The sequence below is a fragment of the Plodia interpunctella genome, chromosome Z (genome assembly GCF_027563975.2).
Source record: "Plodia interpunctella isolate USDA-ARS_2022_Savannah chromosome Z, ilPloInte3.2, whole genome shotgun sequence".
Taxonomy (NCBI): Eukaryota; Metazoa; Arthropoda; class Insecta; order Lepidoptera; family Pyralidae; genus Plodia; species Plodia interpunctella.
In genome coordinates, this window is record NC_071324.2 from 11,941,188 (window position 1) to 11,961,916 (window position 20,729).

Genomic DNA, 20,729 nt, shown 5'->3' on the forward strand with positions numbered 1-20,729 from the left:
TATAATATCTAATTATGTGATGCATTACGCAATAAAGTATTAGGTTGTATTCAAAATTGTGTTGTAGTAATACTTAAATTTAATAAAATATCGCAACTTACCGACGACAGATTTTGTTGATTTTTCTTGAATACATTCAGAAACATTAATTGAAGATGTTACATCTTTATGTTCTTCTGCTGTCTCCGTTATCTGAATAATTTGTGTAGACATATTTTTTTCTAATATAGGTTCTGTTGAGATTCCTTTTTCAAATGAAATTATTTCACTATCTTCATCAATATTTAGTGTATTTTGTTCTTTCGTCATTTCTGATTTTATAATATCTAATGGGGTAACTTCTTTTAATGCAACTTCATTCAAAGATTTTAATGCCTCCTCATGAGGGCCTGTTATTTGTGTCGGGTGTTCTAATGAATCTTGTTTCAGTTGTTCCATAATTAATTCCTTCGGTTGTTCTGCAAACAACTCAGTTTCTGAAGGTTTATTTTCATCTTGGTGTTGTTTCATCGGGTGTTCTAATGAATCTTGTTTCAGTTGTTCCATAATTAATTCTTTCGGATGTTCTGCCAACAACTCAGTTTCTGAAGGTTTATTTTCATCTTGGTGAGCTTCAATTACAGAAATAAAGGCTGTCAATCTTTCGTCTAACTTAGAAGTAACTTCAGTCACACGTTGCAATAAGTTATCCTTAGTTTCTGGAGCAACGTGAATCAAACTCTCTTCAGCTTGCTCCTGGAATGTTAAAATTGCATCGTGCAGATCTTGGGTTAATTTGACTTGTTCACATTTTGCTTTGTCAATGTTGAGTGAACTTGCCTCCCCTTCGCTACTTGCTTCCATAACAGTTATGTTATCCCGTAATGTTTCTGCTATACTCATGGAATTTTCCAATTCTACCGTATTTGTGATTGTGGATAAATCATTTATAACTTCTTTTATATTTTCAGAAATGAATTCTTCTATGGATTGTTTTAAATCTGAAACATTTTAAATTATAAATTTTTTATTAAATACGCGTGACTATCAGATCTATCAACGTACAGCCAAAACTACCGAACGAAGAAAGGATTTAAGGAAATTCTATACCTAATGGGGTTGCAAGTTTGCATGAAACTTAATAATTTTTGTAAAAAGCAACATGAACTTGTAGATACAAATTTTTAATATGCATTAATTAGATTTTGAAAATTGCAACCCTACATAATATGTATAGAACATATATATATGATAGATTTTGTATAGAACTTCGGTATATTTCAACTAAGAAAGATTAAAATTGAAACTAAAATTGTGATTTATAAAAATAATAATATATTAACCAAAGATTGAAAATTGCATTCCTATGAGAGTGAAATTGGGAGTGGAAGTTGAAATGAAACTTCATTACTTACGGTGGCGAAAAAATGGGACGTGATACGTCGTGGAAAATCAAACGGGATTTATTGTGGGAAATGTGACGAGACGCGTGAAAGAAAACGGGTAACAGGAATTTGAACTAAAGACGGGAGACGATACGATAAATTTTACCAGTCCTAAAAATAATGAATCAACAGCATAAAGTAAAACTCCAGAAAAATCATTTCCATTAAAGTTTTCTTTTAGAATATAAATAATTCTATTTATATAATATTATTTTTCTACAGTGCGATGCATTAAGCCTAATCAATTCAACGTATATCATCTAGTTACTTGAAATATAAATTACCTTCGGTTACTTTTAATTGTTCAGTACGTTCCTTGTTGAGTTCTTGCAATTCAACTGTTTCACTCCCTGATATTGAATCATTAGAAAGGATGTGCTCAACATCTTTTTCGATTGCTTTATTTGAAATGTTTTGATTTTCTACAAAAGTAGCAGAAATCGCCAGTGATTCATCTCCTTGTATATTATCTACTTCCTCTGCTAATACTTGTCTTTCTATCATTTCAGCTGATTCTAAAACATTTATGCATTGTTCAGATACTATAGGTGGTTCTAAAGTTTCTAGTAATATTTCTGCTTTTTCGATACTTGATTCCTCAGGTATGACTAATTCCATTCCATCGGATGCTTTTTCTGGTGATACAGTCTGCATAATGTTTGGTTCTAGTTCTGTTTGTGCTACATCAATGTATGTTTCTTGATTTAACTTTATTTCGCTTAACTTATCTAAAACGTCTGACACAGACTTATGAAGTTCTTCTTTTGTTCCAGTGACTATTTCTAAATGATCATTTAATTGAACAGTAACTCTTATAATATCATTCAATAGTTCAGGGCTAAAAAGAGTACTTATTTCTTGAGCATTTTCAAAAACATAAACATTAACCGTCGTAAGAGCTTTCTGTAATTTTAGAGCTAACTCTTCCTGCTTTGAAATATTTTCAACGATTTTTTCTTTTGCTCCTAATTCGGATCCAGTTTCCAAAGGTGTAGCATTTTCATATAACTCGCGAGCTAATGCAATCGACTCCTTCAAATCATCTTTTTTAATAGCATCCCAATCTTCTATTGTTGCAACTAATTCAATATACTGTTCAATATACTGCATAAATTCTGGTGAGTTTTCTGAAAATTTGAAGAACTATGTGAAATGATAATATGAAACGAATTTTGTGTCTCATTTAGTACCCGTTAGTAAGGTTAAGGTTTCTGGAGGACTTCCATGAAAAATCAAATGGGAAAAATAGACATCATGTGAAAGTTATTGCCAGATTGAAAAATACAAGCCCTTTTGACCACACGTTGCAAACGCCTAACGTACATCAACATTAAAAATTTAATTAATGAAAATTATTTTATATATTCAATCATTTACAGTAACAATAAATTAACTACTTTATTTAGAAAAAAATACGTTTACGAAACTCACCTTTTGAGGCTTTTTCTTTACATACAACGACTTTTTCCGATATCAAAAAGTCGTGTAAAGATTTCTCTATGTCTTCTATAGGTTTTGATATTTCTTTTACAACTTGAGCAATATGAACGTCTTCCATGGATTTCAAGTTTTCTTGAATTGTCTGGATTGCTTTGTCCATCTCTATAATCAAGGATAAATCCTCGTTGTCAACTGTTGTGAAATCTGATTCAATTCTTTTCACAATTTCTTTGTGAATTTCAGTCATTGTTTGCATAACAGATTCTGTTGATGTAATATCAACCGAAATAGAATCTTCCTCGATACCAGACAGTATTTGTTCTTGGACATTAGATAACTGACTGTTAAGAATTTGAAGAGGTTCCATCATTTCCATCAAGGCTGCCTTAAGTGAATTATCATCTATTTTGTGAGAAACAATCATGAACTTTTGTATTTTGGTTTTTGAGATATCAGTTTGCAGCATATCCGCACAGTCCGATAAACATTTAAGAAGTATAAGAGCTTTTCCCGTTCCAATTGCATCTTTATAATCTTGATGTTTTTCTAAACAAGTCAATACATTTGATAAAATTTCTCTGTTTTCTTTTTGGTCAGCACGAGATATTTCAATCTCCAAAAGGCTTAATAACTCTTCCATTCTTTCAATAATGATTTGTTCATCTACCATTGTGTGCACTGTCTCTGCTGTTACTAATTCATTTATAGTATCAGCTTTAGCGGTCTTTAATGAAGGTTGTAGGTACTCAATGATGTTAACTATTTTAGTTACTATTTCTTCCAGTTTTCCCGTTTTCTTGTTTCTCAATAATTCCTTTAATATATCATTAGAAGTATTTAACTTATCTAAAGGATTTCTGAATAACACTTGCGACTGTGAATCAATAATTTTCACTAGTGATCTTTGAACAGACTTTAAGCTTTCCTCTGCGTGAAGGAAGAACTCTGAAATTTTAATATTCATTTCTTCAGTAAGTTTAAGATCCGTCTGCTTTGTTTTAAAAGTGTTGATCGTATTTTGGAGATTGTTAAATTCCTGAATTAATCTGATAATTTTTTTGTGACTCAATTGTTTATTAATCAAACATTTAATCAACATGAATTCATTTTTACATGTTTTGAAGAAATCTTCTAAAATCATTAAATCCGCTACAGAAGTATCTTTAATTTGTGAATCTTGGACAATGTGTACTGCACAATCCACAACGTCATTTATTTGTGCCAAAGAATCAGATTCTATTTCTAATGCAAGTTGCGGAGATAGACAAGAAATTTCAGAAACTCTCGATAAATCCACAAAGTCATACTGCTCTAACACCGCAATATTATTTTCTATTTCATTAATAGTTTGCATTATTTTAGCTTCCTGTGCCAGTGCTTCATTTGTTTGTGAAGTAAATCCTATCAATTCTTCTTCGGCCTTTGTAATATTTTCATATAATTGTTCAGTAATATATTTTACTTCATCAATTTTTATGCCTCTACTTACATCAGTTGCAGTTAGAAAATCATCGATGGTTTGTTCTAGACTCAGAACTTCTATGCTAACAATAGCAGTGTCAGGAATACGTCTATAATTTTCTATTGTGTATTTTATGTTTTCACACACATCTCTTAATGATTCTACTTTGTTTGATATTTCAATTGTTTTATCAGCAGTTTCCATAGCTGGGAATATAGCATGCATACACTTGGCTAAATATTCCTTAAATTCAGATATATTCTGAAAAACGGAATGTATTTTTTCTGAGGGTAATTCTAAAATTTGTTCATAAATTGGAATGTTATTTTTATCTAAAACCGATAAACTTTGTTGTAGTTCTTGCATTGGTTCTGCAATAGCCGCTAGTTTCGATATATTTGTTAGGCCAACAATATCATTTGAGTTTTCTAGTACAACAGGATGTAAAATCTCTTCAATACCTGTATGTAACTCTCTCAAACCAAGAGCAACCGACTTGATATTTGAATAATCACTAACTTCTGAAAGCGTATCTAGCGCATCTATTATTTCTGGGTTTTGTAGAATAGTTATATGCTCGTTTAATGTTTGCAATGCTTCAGCTGTAGCTGTTATTGCTAATTCTTGATGAATTGGCTCTATTGATTGCTCAAGGGTTGTTTCTTCAGCAGTTGGTAGAACTAAATGGTCAGAGGGCAAAGTATCTGCGGTTGTTTTGATACCAGATATGTCCTCCAAAGTGGACATGTCTTCGATCCCTTCTACCCCAGCTTGCTCTTGAATCATCACAATGCAGCTCTGTAAATTTTCTACAGCACTTGCCATATTAACGCTTATTTCATATGGCGTTAAATCTTCACCGTACTGTGAAAGTACATCTTGCTGGAGAATTTGTAATGTATTATGTAACTCGTGAAGTGGAATCGCAACAGTTGTTGATACCTCACTAGCTTCTTTTAGGGTGTCAATATTTTCAACAAGTGTTTGATTTAGAACTATCAAATTTTGATTTAATTCACAAAGTGGCGTGGCTAGTGTTTGAGAAAAAGTTTCCATAGAAATATCAGAAACATGTTCTTCTTCATGAACTTCAAATGGCTGTATAGATGCTATATTTCGTTTTAAGTCTTCTAAAACAGGACAAATATTTTCTAAAACAGGAGTTAAAGCCTTATGAAGTGTTTCAGTAGATTCTATAGTTTTCACTACATTGATTGAAGCAATTACGTGATCAATATGCTCTGCCATAATATTAGCTTTACTCGTGCTATAAACAGCTGATGTTGACAACTCTTTCGCGTGCTCAGAGTCAATGTGTAAACTTAGTTCTTCAGCGTGGTTACGCATTGCATCTTGAATACCAACAAGTGCGCCACTAATATTACTGAGAATCGAACAGTTCAATTCTGATTCAAAGACGTTATTAACAAAGTGCTCTTGAATTATCTTCAAAGTGTTGTTGAGACAAGCAAAAGATAAAATATTATCATTTTCTAATGAATTTAATGATCTGTTCACTCTATGTACAGCATCACAAATTTCTATCAAAGCAAAATATTTGCCTGCTTCATTTCTTTCAATTACCTTCTCCAAGACCTTTGTTAGATTTTTATGGAAATTTTCCATGTGCGATTTAATTTCAGGTAATGGTTCTAACCTTGGTAAATTATTTTCTAATGCGATCAAAATTTGTGCCATATTTTGGAGAATTTCCAATTTATTTTCACTTTGAAGTACATCATAAGAACCCACATTGTTTTCTATGGCATTAATTTGTGACGAAATTCGTCGTAGATTCTCTTTGATAGAATTTAGAACTTCATTTAGTACAACCTCTTCGTCGTCTTTTTTAGTTTCTCTGGATAATTGTTCAAATGAAGTTCTCAAAAGAACAATTGACTCCATGACGGTTTCGATGATATTCGTATTATACTTATGTAATGATGATGTAGACTCTTGTACTGAGAGAGTTTCAATTTGCTCCAACGCAGTTTGGAGATCTTGAATAGAAGCTGACATATCTGCAAGAATCACTTCACTTGTTCTGATTTTAGCGATATCAGGCATTTTGTCACTGTTTGCAGATTCAACTATACACAACAAAGAATTGAGAGGACTTTTAAGTTCAAATAATGCTTTTTGAGTGTCTCTTAGATGTTTAGCGTCTACTGACACTTCTTCCACCTTAATCTCATTAGCTTCATTCAATAAATGTTTAGTTACTATTGTCTCTGCAGAGAATTTCACTAGTGTTATAATTTCATTTGTCAGTGTTTCAATATCAGTTATAACTGTTTCATCCATAACCAAGTAATTCTTATTTGTAATAGATTTTATTTCAGTTATTACTTTTGTAATATCTTCACTGCAATTTTCAATAAATGCCATGCACGTTTTTTTAACTAGAGTTTTACTGTCACTTTCTACATCTAAGCATTTATCGATTATGGTGAGAGATTGCTGAAGTAGTTTTAAGGATTGAGGTAGACCATTGAATAAAGTACTGCTTATTGACACTGATTCGGAAATTGATTCCACAGCTGCATCCGCGATGCTATGAATTTCAGATAAAGGTGTAATTATACTATTAATAATTTCTAAACTTCTTGAAGCGGTTGCAGCTGATGACATTAGTTCTGATTTTAATATTATATCTCTCTCAATAATCTGAATATCGTTTACTACTTTAGAAAGAATTGTGCTCACTGTGGTCATTTTTATTTTAAACTCTTCAACCAAAATGTCAGGCTTTCGAGGTGGTTCTTTGAGTTCAGCATCTAGACTATTTTGTTTTTCTAGCTCAGATTCTATACGTTTTGACTCATCTTTAGTTTTATGAAGAGACTTTTCACTACCAGAACTAGATCGCCTAGAGCTACGACTACTACGTCTTTCTCTTTTAGGCTTCACTACTGGTGACTCCGGTTGAAATTGTTGCTCTCTAACTTCTTTTTGTAATACTGTATTTGATATACCCGATGATTCCTTGTTGTCTTCTTCCGATATTTGCCGTTTTGACGACTTCGATTTAATCTTCCCTGAACTTCTTGCACTTGCAAAACTCTGAATATCACTTTCCGACAAAACTTGTGTATCATCATCTTTTTTGTCTTCTGATAATGACTGATCATGAGAAAGACTGAAATAATCATCGGCGCTTCTCTGTGAATCGGATTTTTTTCTTAATTTTTTAACAGGTATGTCCGATTTCTCTTCTGATAATAAGGCCATTGTTTTCTCCAAATAATCTTCACCTCCAATATCTTGATCTAGTGACAGCATAGGTGGACCATTTTCATCTGCAATAGAAATATCTTCGATATCTGCTTCCGTTCGCAGATCTTCTTCTGGAGATACAAAGTATTCTGGGGATACATCAATGATAATTGCTTCCATGAGCAAATTTCCGGATGTCGATGTTTCTTTTACAAATCTCAGGGGAGGTAGCTCAACAACATTATGTTCTGTGACATTTTCAGATAGTTGGTCTGCATACATCTCAACAATCTGTAACGCCTCCTCTTCTGTTAAATCCGGAGTTTCATAAAGAGATACTGAGACTTCTTTTCCATCAAAAGAGAAAGATATTTCCCCTTTGTCGTCCAATGTTATATCTCCCACCGGTGTATCGTACATTTGTGAAGTTCTTTCTTCATGTATAGTACTAAGAGACAAATTCCTCTGGAGAACTTGTTCTTCAGCCTTCTTCTTACTCTTAGCTTTCATAGAATCATCAAATCCTAGAAGAGAAGCTGAGCTGGCCGCAGTCCCCATACAGTTTTGTGCTTCACACGTATACGTTCCAAGACAACAAGTTCCGTCTTGTCCAGAAATGATCCTATGAATATCTCCCGGTTTAAGTTCTTCTCCGTCTTTATACCATTTCAGAGTTGGCTGTGGAACACCAATAACTTTACATTCCAGATTGACAGCTCCTTCGTCGGATAAAATTGCTTGTAAGTTTTCAAGGAACCTTGGTTTCTTGTAATGACGAGGTATGATTAATTTAAGGAAACAGGATGTGACGCTGTGTCCGAAATCGTTTCTAGCGACACACTTCCATTCGGCCTGGTCCACGAACTCTAGGTTTTGAATATCGAGGTAGAAAACGCCCTTGTCCTCCTTGCCGGCTTGGCAGCGAGACGTTTCTTCCACTGCTTGATCATCTCTATACCACAACAACGATGGTTCAGGCGGAATGGCAACTGGAAAAAAACAAAATTCTTCGTTAATAATTCGTATACTGTATTCGAAGATTTCTAGAAACCATCCGTACATGTATACTATTCGTCTGTAAATTAAATTAAAACCACGATATAACTTTGAAATTAATAGACATAATGATTGTGAGAAATATTCTTATTCATACCTTTAATTGTAAAACGGAATGGTTCATCGATTTTCGCTTCGATGCTCTTCAGCCCCTGCAAGAATTTGGGCGCCTGGTTCTTCGTGAAAAGCTGCAGTTTCTCTTCCTCATTGAGCTGATTCTGAATGTCTTCGACCGTCAGCTCAGCGGAGCTGCTCGCTTGGCCCATGCAGTTCCTGGCTATACAGCAATAGGAGCCCAAGGAATTCGTGCCGGTGAGTTGGTACACGTCTCCTGGTTTCAGCTCTTGCCCGTCTTTGAACCAGCTGAGGACAGGAGTGGGAAAGCCGACGACCTTGCACTCAAAGGAAACGAGACCCTCTTCCGTGAGCACGGCTTGGAGATTTTCCATGAAGCGGGGCTTTCGGTAGTTCTTCGGCACTGAAAAAGATGTGACAATTGGATAACACCTTGTAAGAAATTAGGATCCCGCGCATTTTTAAGAATTTGACCATTCCAGTTAAGGTTATAGGGGCAGAGTTTGTCCTACGTACCCCACGTATGACAAACTCGATTCCTATAACTAAATTATCAATCTTATTCACAGAAATTAGAAGTATATTTTTATTCTTCTTTATTCCTTTTCGGCTAAACGTCCTTGGGTGCACGTCGTCTGCAAAATATAATGCTCTGAGAGCAAAACCTCCTCAATTTAAAACGTTAAAGTTTTCAAAGCAAAATTAACTAATTAATTAATTGATCTTAATTATTCGAGTAGGCAGGTGTCGTATAAAGCACTATGCATCACTCGAAAAAAAGTACGATTCACTTCCCGTGCGTTCGCGGCCCTCGACTGACGTCTCAACAAACAATCTCGTTGGAACCTGTGACTTTCACTTCTCGGTGAACAATGTACTATTACAAGCCCTCACCATCCATAACGACGTAGCAAGTGGTAATGCCGACTCGGCCGCCGGCGCTGGTCGCGACGCACTTCCACTCGCCCTCGTCACACCACTCCGCCGTCTGCACTTCCATCAGATATCCTCCCACACCGTCCTCTAACACGTGGTACCTACAATCATTGGATCGAAGCTGTAATACTCTATATATATATATATATATATAGTAAGTAAAAAATATATAAATATAAAGTAAAAATTAAGTTTTTATAATTTTTGTAATTAATATTTTTATATTATTTATGCTCCGATACAAATTTACAGCAAAATCCTCTTATAAAATCAAAATCAAAATCATTTATTCAGAAATTAGGTCTACACAGGCACTTTTTCACGTCATATTCTAAATTAAATGATGTTTACCAAAGCTACAAACTACTAGCATTTCGGAACGACCACTGCTGAGAAGAAATGCCGAAAGAAACTCATTCAAACAGTTCTGGTCCCTATTATGCCAGAAGGGCTTACCATTTTTTAAATATAAATGTATGTATAATTTTTTATCAGTAATATAACATGTAAGTACACCACAGTATATCATGGATAACGACATCCTACGTGTCAGTTTTAATTTTTATACATATAGTATAGTATAGTATATTATTTAATTTTTATTTATTTATATATATATATAGCATAGCGGAGCATAAATAATATAAATATAAAAATATATTGTAAAAACTTAATTTTTACTATATATATATATATATATAGCACAGCAGTGTCCCCGCAAGTCGATAATACTTGTTGGTCAAAGGCGGGTTTGTCACTAGATCGGTAATTTGTGGAATTACGTCTCTTCCTAATTTTGTGGTAACCAAATCTCATTTTAATTGATAATAAATAATTAAATTAATTAATGATGTATATATGTGATAGATACTCAGCTCAGACTGAGAGAGACAGAAGTACGTACCTCTCGCTCGGCTCCACCTTCCCCTCCTTGTTGTACCAGCACACAGCGCGCGGCCACGGCGGCACCACGATGTGGCAGCTGAGGCTGAGTCGCTCGTTGATCCTCACGAACTGCTCCTCTAACTCCTTGGTGAAGATCGGCGGCGGCTCCGGCGCTACTCCACTGGAATATAGCAAGTATGTCAAAGAGGGTTGACGTCAGGCAGGCGGTCCGTTGTAAACTTACAGCCGATTCCTGAAAATTTTAAGATTACGCTTATACTTAACCGGGCTTCCCGTCACAGCCTCGAATCCAAGCGGGAATATATGAATATGAGAGAGTGAATTAACACTTTGGGAATGCTGTTATGTAGCTGAACACAGCTGCTGGGAGTGAAGACTTTCGCCATTTACGACTTCCATGAATGGATATTAAAACAGATGGATGATGGTATCTCCTAAACAGTTGTGAACTAGTTCTTATGCCACCGTACTTCGTATTTACACTCTTATGATCTGATCTAAATCGGTATATGAATGTTAAGTTCCAACCTGGAACTCGGATTTGTGGAACCTTCCCTGCTGCCACGACCCACGACATGGACCTTGGACGAGGAGTACGCTCGGCCCATGCAGTTGACCGCCTCACAAGTGTAAGTGCCCAGGGATGTAGGGTCCTCGGCGTTGGCTGTCAGGGCGAACACGTCACCAGCCTTGATCTCGCGACTGTCCTGTTTGGAGATTAGCATCTTTAGTGTTAGATTAATACTGTTGTCAGACTTCCTCTCAAGTCGCCTGAAGGCATCTGATGTGGCTTAACGAATCTTCGATTGAGCTACAAATTTATCATTTATCGTATATGAGTAAAAATCCGTTTCCCGTGGGAATTTCAGGAAATGCCTAATAAATGCCTCAATAATAGATCTGTCTACGCGCATGCGCTGTGACGACGAGCTCGCGCCTGCGCGATGTTTCTTTTCTTTAAAAAACAAATGCTGTCATGGACGATTCTTGGCTGTTGGAGTTTGAAATGTATTGCTCGTAATTTACCAGCCCTTAAATAAAATAATCTTTGTCAAAAACCGAGTTATAATTATTTATAAATATATACTCAGACAAGATCCTACAGTTTGGTCCTTCGCGGAAAAGCGAGCAAGGCAATCGAATGGACGAACAATGAAAATTTATGGATATCTACGCGACGGCGTTTGATGGCAATGGCGGCAGATCAAAAAAGATTCTGAAAATAAAAGGCGTGATATTCCACCGGCTACGAGAGCACCTCCTGTGAGTTCGTTCCAATTCATCATTTCGATTTGCCCAAATAAATTTTTACATTTTCCATTAATTCCAACACATTTTTCTTTTCAATTTCTTGTTTCTCTCACATATTTCAAAACGTCTATTTCTTTGTTTGCGCTGTATTACCTGGTACATAATCGCATGTTATCAGTTTTGCAGTTTGCTTTGTTTGCTCTGCTTCACAAAATTTAATTATTTTAAATATAAATTATTTTTTTATTTAATGATGGCGCAAACAGCTAGTGAGAATATTGCCAAACTTATTAAAAAGAGAGGAAGCATAAAAGCTAAGCTAACTCATTTCGCAACATATTTTGATTCAGCTAAAGGCTATAAGGAGCTAAGCGAAGTCCATGCCAATGAGCTTCGATTACGCCTTACGCGTGTCGAAAGCATTATCCAGGAATTCGATGATTTGCAGACTGAGATCGAATCGCTCTCTGAATCCCCTGAGGAGCAGTACGCAGCTCGAGAGAAGTTTGAGGCTCAGTACTACCAACTGACCGCGGCCGCCCGCACCTTGCTCGACACAGCCGGCGCTGGAGTACGTCGAGGCGGGTCAGGTTCCGTGTCGAGCTTCGGCGACGCCAAAACAGGTGGGACTTGCAACCATAACACGAGGTTTCAATTGCCGAAAATTAATATTCCGAAATTTGATGGTGCTTATCAGAATTGGCTCGAATTTAGAGATACGTTTAGTTCTTTAATACATACTAATAAAGATTTGGATGATATTAGTAAATTTCATTATTTGCGAGCTTCTTTAGTAGGAAGCGCCGCTATAATTATACGAAATATTGACTTCACAAGTGAGAATTATATAACCGCTTGGGAGTTATTGTGTGCGCGCTATGATAATTCTAGGCTATTGGTGAATAACCATGTACAAGCATTATTTAATATAGGGTCAATAACGAAAGAGTCGAGCAAGTCACTGCGTTATTTGATTGATGTTACTAATAAAAATATTAGGGCTCTCACTATTTTGAAGCAACCTACCCAGCACTGGGATACTCTTATAGTTCACATGATGGTTACGAAACTAGATTCCACCACTCTTAGGAAATGGGAGGAATACAGGAATACCTTGTCTGAACCGCCTACACTCGAAATATTTTGTACATTTGTACGAAACAGGGCAGACCTGCTAGAATCCTTGGAGGAAAATAATAAAATGCACAAAGGACAATGCCCTGACACGTCGAAAAATAAATCTTTCTTAAATGTATCCAGTGGTTCAGATAAAGTTAATACACGCAAAGAGAACTTATGTCCTATGTGTAAATCTGGTCATTTATTATATCATTGTGATAAGTTTAGGGAGTTGTCCATAGAAAACCGTATTTCGAAGGCAAGAGATTTGAAGGTTTGTTTAAATTGTTTACGCCCAGGCCATTCTCATGTAAAATGCAGACTTTCACACTGCCGTTATTGTAGGTACAAACATAGTACATTGTTACATTTACACAAGCATGATGAAACTTCAACTTCATCTATGCCTATGCAAGAGACTGTCGCGTTGACGACGGACATTGCTCAGTCAGGTTCTGACAAATTGACAGACTCTATCGTTCTGTCGGCTAACACTACATATAATACTTCTCCGCATGTACTTTTATCAACAGCACTCGTGCGGGTGCGAAATAACAAGGGCGACGCACACACTGTTCGCCTCCTCTTAGATAACGGGAGTACAGCAAATTTTGTCACCAGCGAGTTATGCGGTAAGCTGGGATTGTCGAGGCGAGGTGTACGCTCCACGGTATCAGGTATCTGTAATCAAACGTGTAAAACTACATACTCGTGTCAGCTTACTATTGAGTCCTTACATAGTGATTATAAAACCGATATAAATTGTCTTATTTTGCCCGAAATTACAAAAGCACTGCCGTCCAAACTTGTAAACATAGATAGCATTCTCATACCTTCAGGTGTACAGTTGGCTGATCCTTCATTTAATATTCCCGCCGCTGTAGACATACTGGTAGGTGCAGAGGTATTCTGGAACGTCATGTGCAACAATTCTATTGATTTGGGTAAAAATATGCCAAAGTTATACGAAACAAAATTAGGTTGGTTAGTTTCAGGTTATGTAGCACGTGCCAAAACTAAATCATACCAGTGTAATTTCATAAATCAAGATGATAGTATAACTCAATTTTGGGAATTAGATTCGATTTCGCCTAAATATGCATTTACGACTGAAGAACGTGCCTGTGAAAATAAATTTAAGTTAGATACTTACCGTAATGAAGAAGGCCGTTTCGTTGTGACTATGCCCTTAAAAAAGGATCCTCACGAATTAGGAGATTCTTACGTGATGGCTAAGATCCGTTTCCTTTCTCTCGAAAGAAAGTTCAGTAGAGATCCTGGTTTTAAAAATAAATACTTGGAGTTCTTGCGTGAATACGAAGAACTCGGTCATATGACTGAAAATACATTGTCTTTACGTGATAGTAGTATTGTAAATTATTACCTACCGCATCACGGTGTAATTAGGGAATCAAGTACCACTACTAAACTACGTACGGTATTTGACGCTTCTGCAGTTACTACAACAGGGCTGTCTCTCAATGACATCCAAATGATAGGGCCTACTGTCCAAGACGACCTTGTGTCTATACTTATAAGGTTTCGTCAACATAAATATGTGATTTCGGGTGATATTGAGAAAATGTATAGGGCTATAGATGTTAACCCTTCTCAGCGCTCGTTACAACAAATAATATTTAGATCAGACCCGTCCCAACCTCTTAAGACATATACTTTAAATACTGTTACATACGGAGTTGCATCCTCCCCGTATTTAGCGACCAAGTGCCTTTCTTCTCTGTCTGAAACTGTTGATGATGTACTTGTAAAAAATTCTATAAAAAGGGATTTTTACGTTGACGATTATCTCAGTGGAGGGTTTACTGAAGAGGACGTCGTAAAACAGACGAAGGCAGTAATTAATGTATTATCGTCAGCAAAATTTAATTTAAGAAAATTTAAATCAAATAGTCAAGTAATATTAAACCAATTGTTGTCAGAGGAAACAAGTTCAAATAATTTTTTAGATATATCTGAATATTCTAATACTCCATCAAAAACCTTAGGTTTAATTTGGAGCCCTAAGTGTGATACGTTGTCGTTTTCAATAAATATTGAAAATAAATATAAAATCACTAAAAGAAATATTCTTTCAGTAATAAGTCAAATTTTTGATCCCCTAGGGCTCGTGGGCCTAGCAGTGGTAGAAGCAAAAATAATATTGCAACAAATATGGTCATTAAAGTTAGGTTGGGATGATGAAGTACCAGAAAATATAAAAGGACAATGGACTTCATTCTCAAGACAGTTAACTTTTTTAAATAATATTAAAATTCCTAGATGGGTACTGCAAGATGATTTCTGTAAGGTAGAATTACACATTTTTTCTGACGCCTCTGAGCGTGCTTACGGGTCGTGTATTTACGCTCGTTCTATAACTAAAGATGGTGTTGTATATGTTAACTTGATTGCATCCAAAAATAAAGTAGCACCAATGAAACCAACAACGATGCCACGCCTTGAGCTTTGTGCAGCTCTCTTAGCATCAAGGTTATGCGCTAAAGTTAGGAATTCTATAACGTTAGAGGTTAGTTGCAGATACTGGTGTGATTCCACCATCGTATTAGGGTGGCTAAAAACCCCTGTACATCGTTTAAAACCTTTTGTTCGCAATCGCGTGAACGAAATTAATGAAAATAGTGTAAACTGCACCTGGAGCTACGTGCCTTCCCTCGATAATCCCGCGGATCTCGTTTCTCGCGGGGTGAAGGCTGATCTTGTCAGCAATTTGTCACTGTGGTGGTTTGGCCCCCAGTTTTTAACCTGTAATGAGGAGTTATGGCCAAGAATACCTAACTCAAGTGAGACACGAGATCTACCAGACGTAGTCTGTCATCTAAGTCAGGAGTCCAATTCTGATATAGAGAATACGAATATTGTGTCTTCACTTATACACAAACATTCAAATCTCACTCGTCTTATTCATACTCTCGCTTACATACAGCGGTTTATAAAAAATTGTAAAAATAAAAATAACAAATGCAAAGAGTGTTTAACTTCAGATGAAATACGTGAATCTTTATTTATTATTCTTAGGCAGGGTCAGGTTGAAATGTTTCCTGAAGAATATAAAATCTTAAAAAATAACGGCAAGTTACCATCTAAAAATAGACTATTGTCTTTGACCCCGTTTATTCATTCAGACAATTTAATTAGAGTAGGAGGAAGGCTTGACAAATCTCCTTACTCATATGACCAAAAGCATCCGATTCTTGTATGCTGTAAACATTATTTAACTAAATTAATCTTTCGTAGACAACATTTAAAGCTCTTACATGCAGGTCCGCAACTTTTACTTTCGGACATAAGGCAGTCATACTGGGCTCTAGGTGGTAGGAATCTGGCTAGGTTTATCGTTAAAAAATGCGTCACATGTTTTAGGCACAAAAGTCAAACTTTACAGCCCATCATGGGCCAATTACCTGTGTCTAGAACCAAATTAGAATTTCCTTTTCTTCACTGTGCAGTTGACTATGCCGGGCCAATTTTGATAGCCGATCGAAAAGGTCGTGGTTGCAAGTTAATTAAATCATACCTGTGTATTTTTGTATGCTTAGCAGTGAAGGCAGTTCACTTGGAGCTCGTCACGGACCTGACTAAAGATTCTTATTTAGCTGCTTTGCGCCGTTTTATTAGTCGTCGCGGCAAACCCAAAACGATAACCTCAGATAATGGGACCAATTTCGTAGGCGCATGCAATGAATTAGAAAGTTTTCTTTCTCAACGTAACCTTACTGAGGATTTAGCCGATGAAGGTATTACTTTCTTTTTTACACCTGCATATTCCCCTCATTTCAATGGGATGGCTGAAGCTGCTGTCCGATCGACGAAGCATCATTTACGTCGAATACTGAATTTAACTCATTTAACCTATGAAGAAATGTCAACTTGTCTCACTCAAGTCGAAGCGATATTAAACTCGCGGCCTTTAATCCCTCTTTCCTCAGAAACTAATGACTTTTCTGTCCTGACTCCTTCACATTTTTTGATTGGACGAACTCTGACTTCCGTGCCATATCCACAAATCGCCGACAACGTGAATATCACATTGCTGCAACGTCATAAGCGAGTCGAAGCTATAAAACAACATTTTTGGAATAGATTTACCAATGAATATATTGCACTCTTCAACAGAAGACAAAATGGAAACAAACTAAGAATGATATCGAGATGAACTCGCTTGTTTTGATCAAAGACAAGTCAACGCCGCCTCTGCTCTGGTCTCTCGGTCGTGTCATTCAAGTCTATCCTGGAGCGGATGGTATTAACCGTGTCGCCGAAGTAAAAACCATGAAAGGGACTATAAGAAGAGGCTGGAATAACCTATGTGCTCTTCCTCTAGATGATGACCTGATGTAACTTTGAAGCTTCATATGCTTATCAGGTCCTTGAGACCTTCATTCAGATGATCTTCAACCCGGGGAGTGCTGTCTACGCGCATGCGCTGTGACGACGAGCTCGCGCCTGCGCGATGTTTCTTTTCTTTAAAAAACAAATGCTGATGGACGATTCTTGGCTGTTGGAGTTTGAAATGTATTGCTCGTAATTTACCAGCCCTTAAATAAAATAATCTTTGTCAAAAACCGAGTTATAATTATTTATAAATATATACTCAGACAAGATCCTACACTTCTTAGTGCTCAGGGGAGAAATTTGGTGTGTAGGTTCCTAGGACAGTGTAGGAACACTGTCCTAGGAACCTACACACCAAATTTCAGCTGTCTGTGTCCAGTAGCTTCGGCTGTGCGTTGTCTGTCAGTCACTCACTCAGTAATGCAGAGTTTTATATATATAGATTAAGAGTATTCATCACTTCAGCAATGTCATTGTAACCACAAAAAGCCTAGCCTCAACTTGATATTGGCCTCACCCAAATGAGCATAACACACCCAAAGCCGCAGAGAAACATTTGTGATCACAAGTGCAAATTTTTACCTGCACCGGCAACGGTACGACCTGCAGATACCACGTAGGTCAGAACCATGGATGGATTAAAATACGTATTATATTATTTGTTTTTACCAATAACTTCAGATTCCACGGAGTATGGTTTAATGAAGTAAAAGATTTCTTCAATTAATTGGGTAGTCGTATACTATTTTGAGTAGATGTGAACATCATTACGGTTCATATCTGATCCAAAGGATTTATTATCATGGAACATGAGACGGGACTGGCTTATAATCAATTCTTTATTAACACCAATTTGTAATATGTGAATGGTGTACTTTGTTTCTTGAATAGAAGAAGTTAAATTATCGAATTTAAGTTATTGAATCGGCGGGATACCTTGAACCAGCGGAGTACCGGAGTAGGCACCCCCACCACCTTGCATTCCAGCGACACCGTGCCCTGCTCCGTGAGGAGTGCCCGCAGCTCCTCCACGAACTCCGGACGCTTGTAGGCCTTCGGTACTGAAAACAAGAAACGAGTTTATGTTATAGTTCTCTCTCTCTTACTCGTATCTTTGTGTTTCCACAGTTGCATTACGCCGCGAAGTAAATTTCCTATCCTATATCCTAGTAATATTATAAATGCGAAAGTTTGTGAGGATGTGTGTATGTATGAAAAACAATGAAATCAGTAAAATAATTAAAATTATTGATTTGCTTCCTTCAATATGAATTGATAATGTAGCTTTTTAAGATCTTTATTGCCAAATAAAGAATACAATAATTCCAAAAAATATTATGCGAAATTAAGATTGTATGTTTGTTACCTCTTCACGCATCATCTACTGGACCGATTGTCATAAAATTTGGTACACGGGCATAATATAACCTGGAATAACACATAGGGTACATTTTATCTCGAAATTCCCACGGGAGCGAAGCCCCGGTGCGCAGCTAGTAATTTATAATTTTGAATATTCGGTTGTGATTGTACATCGCCCGAGGTCAACCCTCCTTGGGAATTATATTGTTACTAATCAGATTCTAGGAATATATATCCAATGGTCACCTTTACAGGATATACAGTGGTCCTATTTTATGGCGGAACCACACGCCACAGGATTTAATATTGACAGCGAATGGCTTCAGGTCCGCGCACCTGTCACCAACAGTCGCCACTCACCGAGAACATTGAGATGCGCCGAACAACTAGCTCTGCCTCCCAGGTTCTCCGCGGTGCAGGTCCAGCGACCGGCGTCGTCGACAGTGACTGACGCGAGATCCGCGCACCAATAGTTGCCGTCACGAACAAGCGCCACCCGTTCGGCCTCCATCAATCGGCGCTCGTTCCTGTACCATGTCACCTGCAAATTTCATTTAGATATGTGCTTTAAATCCACATTATATACATCTCTGGTATCACATAAGTTTCAGTCCATACTTTTTTTTTTTTCAAAAATCAATAGGGGCTGAAAATTTACATGAAAATCATGTCCGTTCCGTTTTCACGGCTAAATGGCTATACTGATTTGGTGTGCATACAGTTAAAAAACCCCGTGCAAAAATAGGCTACTTTTATTTAAAAATTCAACCCCTAATTACTGTAATGGGGGTGAATAGACGACTTAATTGGCTATCACATAAACATATATCACATAAGTTCTAGAAATTAGTAATCAGACACAGTAATCATAAAAATATACCTAATAATGACGTCAGAAATAACTATTTTACTCTGACGTAGGCGTTGGTAAACAACTAGTAGTCATAAATGAATACCTGAATGAATGAATGAATGAATGAATGAATGAATGAATGAATGAATGAATGAATGAATGAATGAATGAATGAATGAATGAATGAATGAATGAATGAATGCCATTGAACAGCCCCATTGTATACAGAACGGTGAATAATGATAATATTAATACAAATCCCAGCAATTGTCTTCCTAACAATAAAATTAATCAAGTAATTCAATCTGAGTTATCATCTGAGCATTTTCTGGTGTCATCCTCAGCTATTAACGTAGTTCAGGGTTCGCTTCACCATATCGGCATTCAAAGTTCTCAGACCACTAACACGTGTAGGTAATCTATTATTGACACACATTTTTGAGTTTACCCTGTCGTCTGTCATGGCCAGATATTTGTTCCCTGCGTTTTTCGGTTTATCCAAAAGGAGAGGCCTTATCAACTCAATTTAGATAATATGTTTACTTGTTAGACAAATTAGAAAACCGCCGACTTTTAATATTCATTTCGCTACAACTTTTGTATGGCTGAACCGATTTTGATCAAATCAAGAACCACCGCATAAAATTTAGCTGTCAAAAAAAAAATAACGGCATCCAAATCGGTTCACCTGCCGACAGACACACTTAGCGGTCAAACTTATAACACCCCTCTTTTTCGTCGGGGTTAAAAATGAAAATTGCACGGTTCAAGTCATTCACACTCTCTTGAATAAAGTGAAAAAGTGTTTCTCAAAAGCTTTTCTGAAACGTGAAAAGAGGAACGAAAACTATCCCCGAATCTGACAAATGAATAGAATGAGACAAGTATAAGGAAGGAATATGTTTGTCATTATATAATTAATGAGTCAAGATTGTAGTATTTAAAATCAATTGGATTCACTTCACAAAGCGGATAAATATAAACGCCATATTGTTTACACAGCGCGTAAGCGTGTGTAGGTATGTATAGGGTTGGCGATTGAAGAAATTGGCTACGAGACAAGGTAAAAAATAAATATTTAAAGGTATTTAAATAACAATAATTTATATTACTACTGGAATAAATTGATCAGTTTTATGAATTACATGCTAACCACTATATTGTAATATAATTTGTGTTTGAGTAGAGCTGTAATGAATTATTCCCTTACTCAACCACTACAGGCGGCATAATAATAAAAAAATTGCCCGTGGCTTCGCTCCCGTGGGAATTTTTA

The 20,729-nt window shown here is 36.5% G+C and overlaps 1 protein-coding gene across 8 annotated transcripts in view; it reads right to left on the bottom strand.

The window, feature by feature from the left end:
• Nucleotides 1-20,729, bottom strand: part of LOC128682988 (titin homolog) — a 71,360-nt gene that overhangs the window by 26,727 nt on the left and 23,904 nt on the right. For all 8 annotated transcript variants that reach the window (XM_053768088.2, XM_053768090.1, XM_053768086.2 and 5 more), the window contains exons 4-12: nt 18,961-19,141; nt 18,175-18,299; nt 11,044-11,222; nt 10,514-10,675; nt 9,568-9,710; nt 8,696-9,076; nt 2,856-8,531; nt 1,709-2,551; nt 102-980 (exon numbers count right to left, since the gene is read on the bottom strand). In XM_053768088.2, coding sequence (XP_053624063.1) covers nt 102-980; nt 1,709-2,551; nt 2,856-8,531; nt 8,696-9,076; nt 9,568-9,710; nt 10,514-10,675; nt 11,044-11,222; nt 18,175-18,299; nt 18,961-19,141 — 8,569 coding nt within the window. The remainder of the gene's footprint in view (nt 1-101; nt 981-1,708; nt 2,552-2,855; nt 8,532-8,695; nt 9,077-9,567; nt 9,711-10,513; nt 10,676-11,043; nt 11,223-18,174; nt 18,300-18,960; nt 19,142-20,729) is intronic.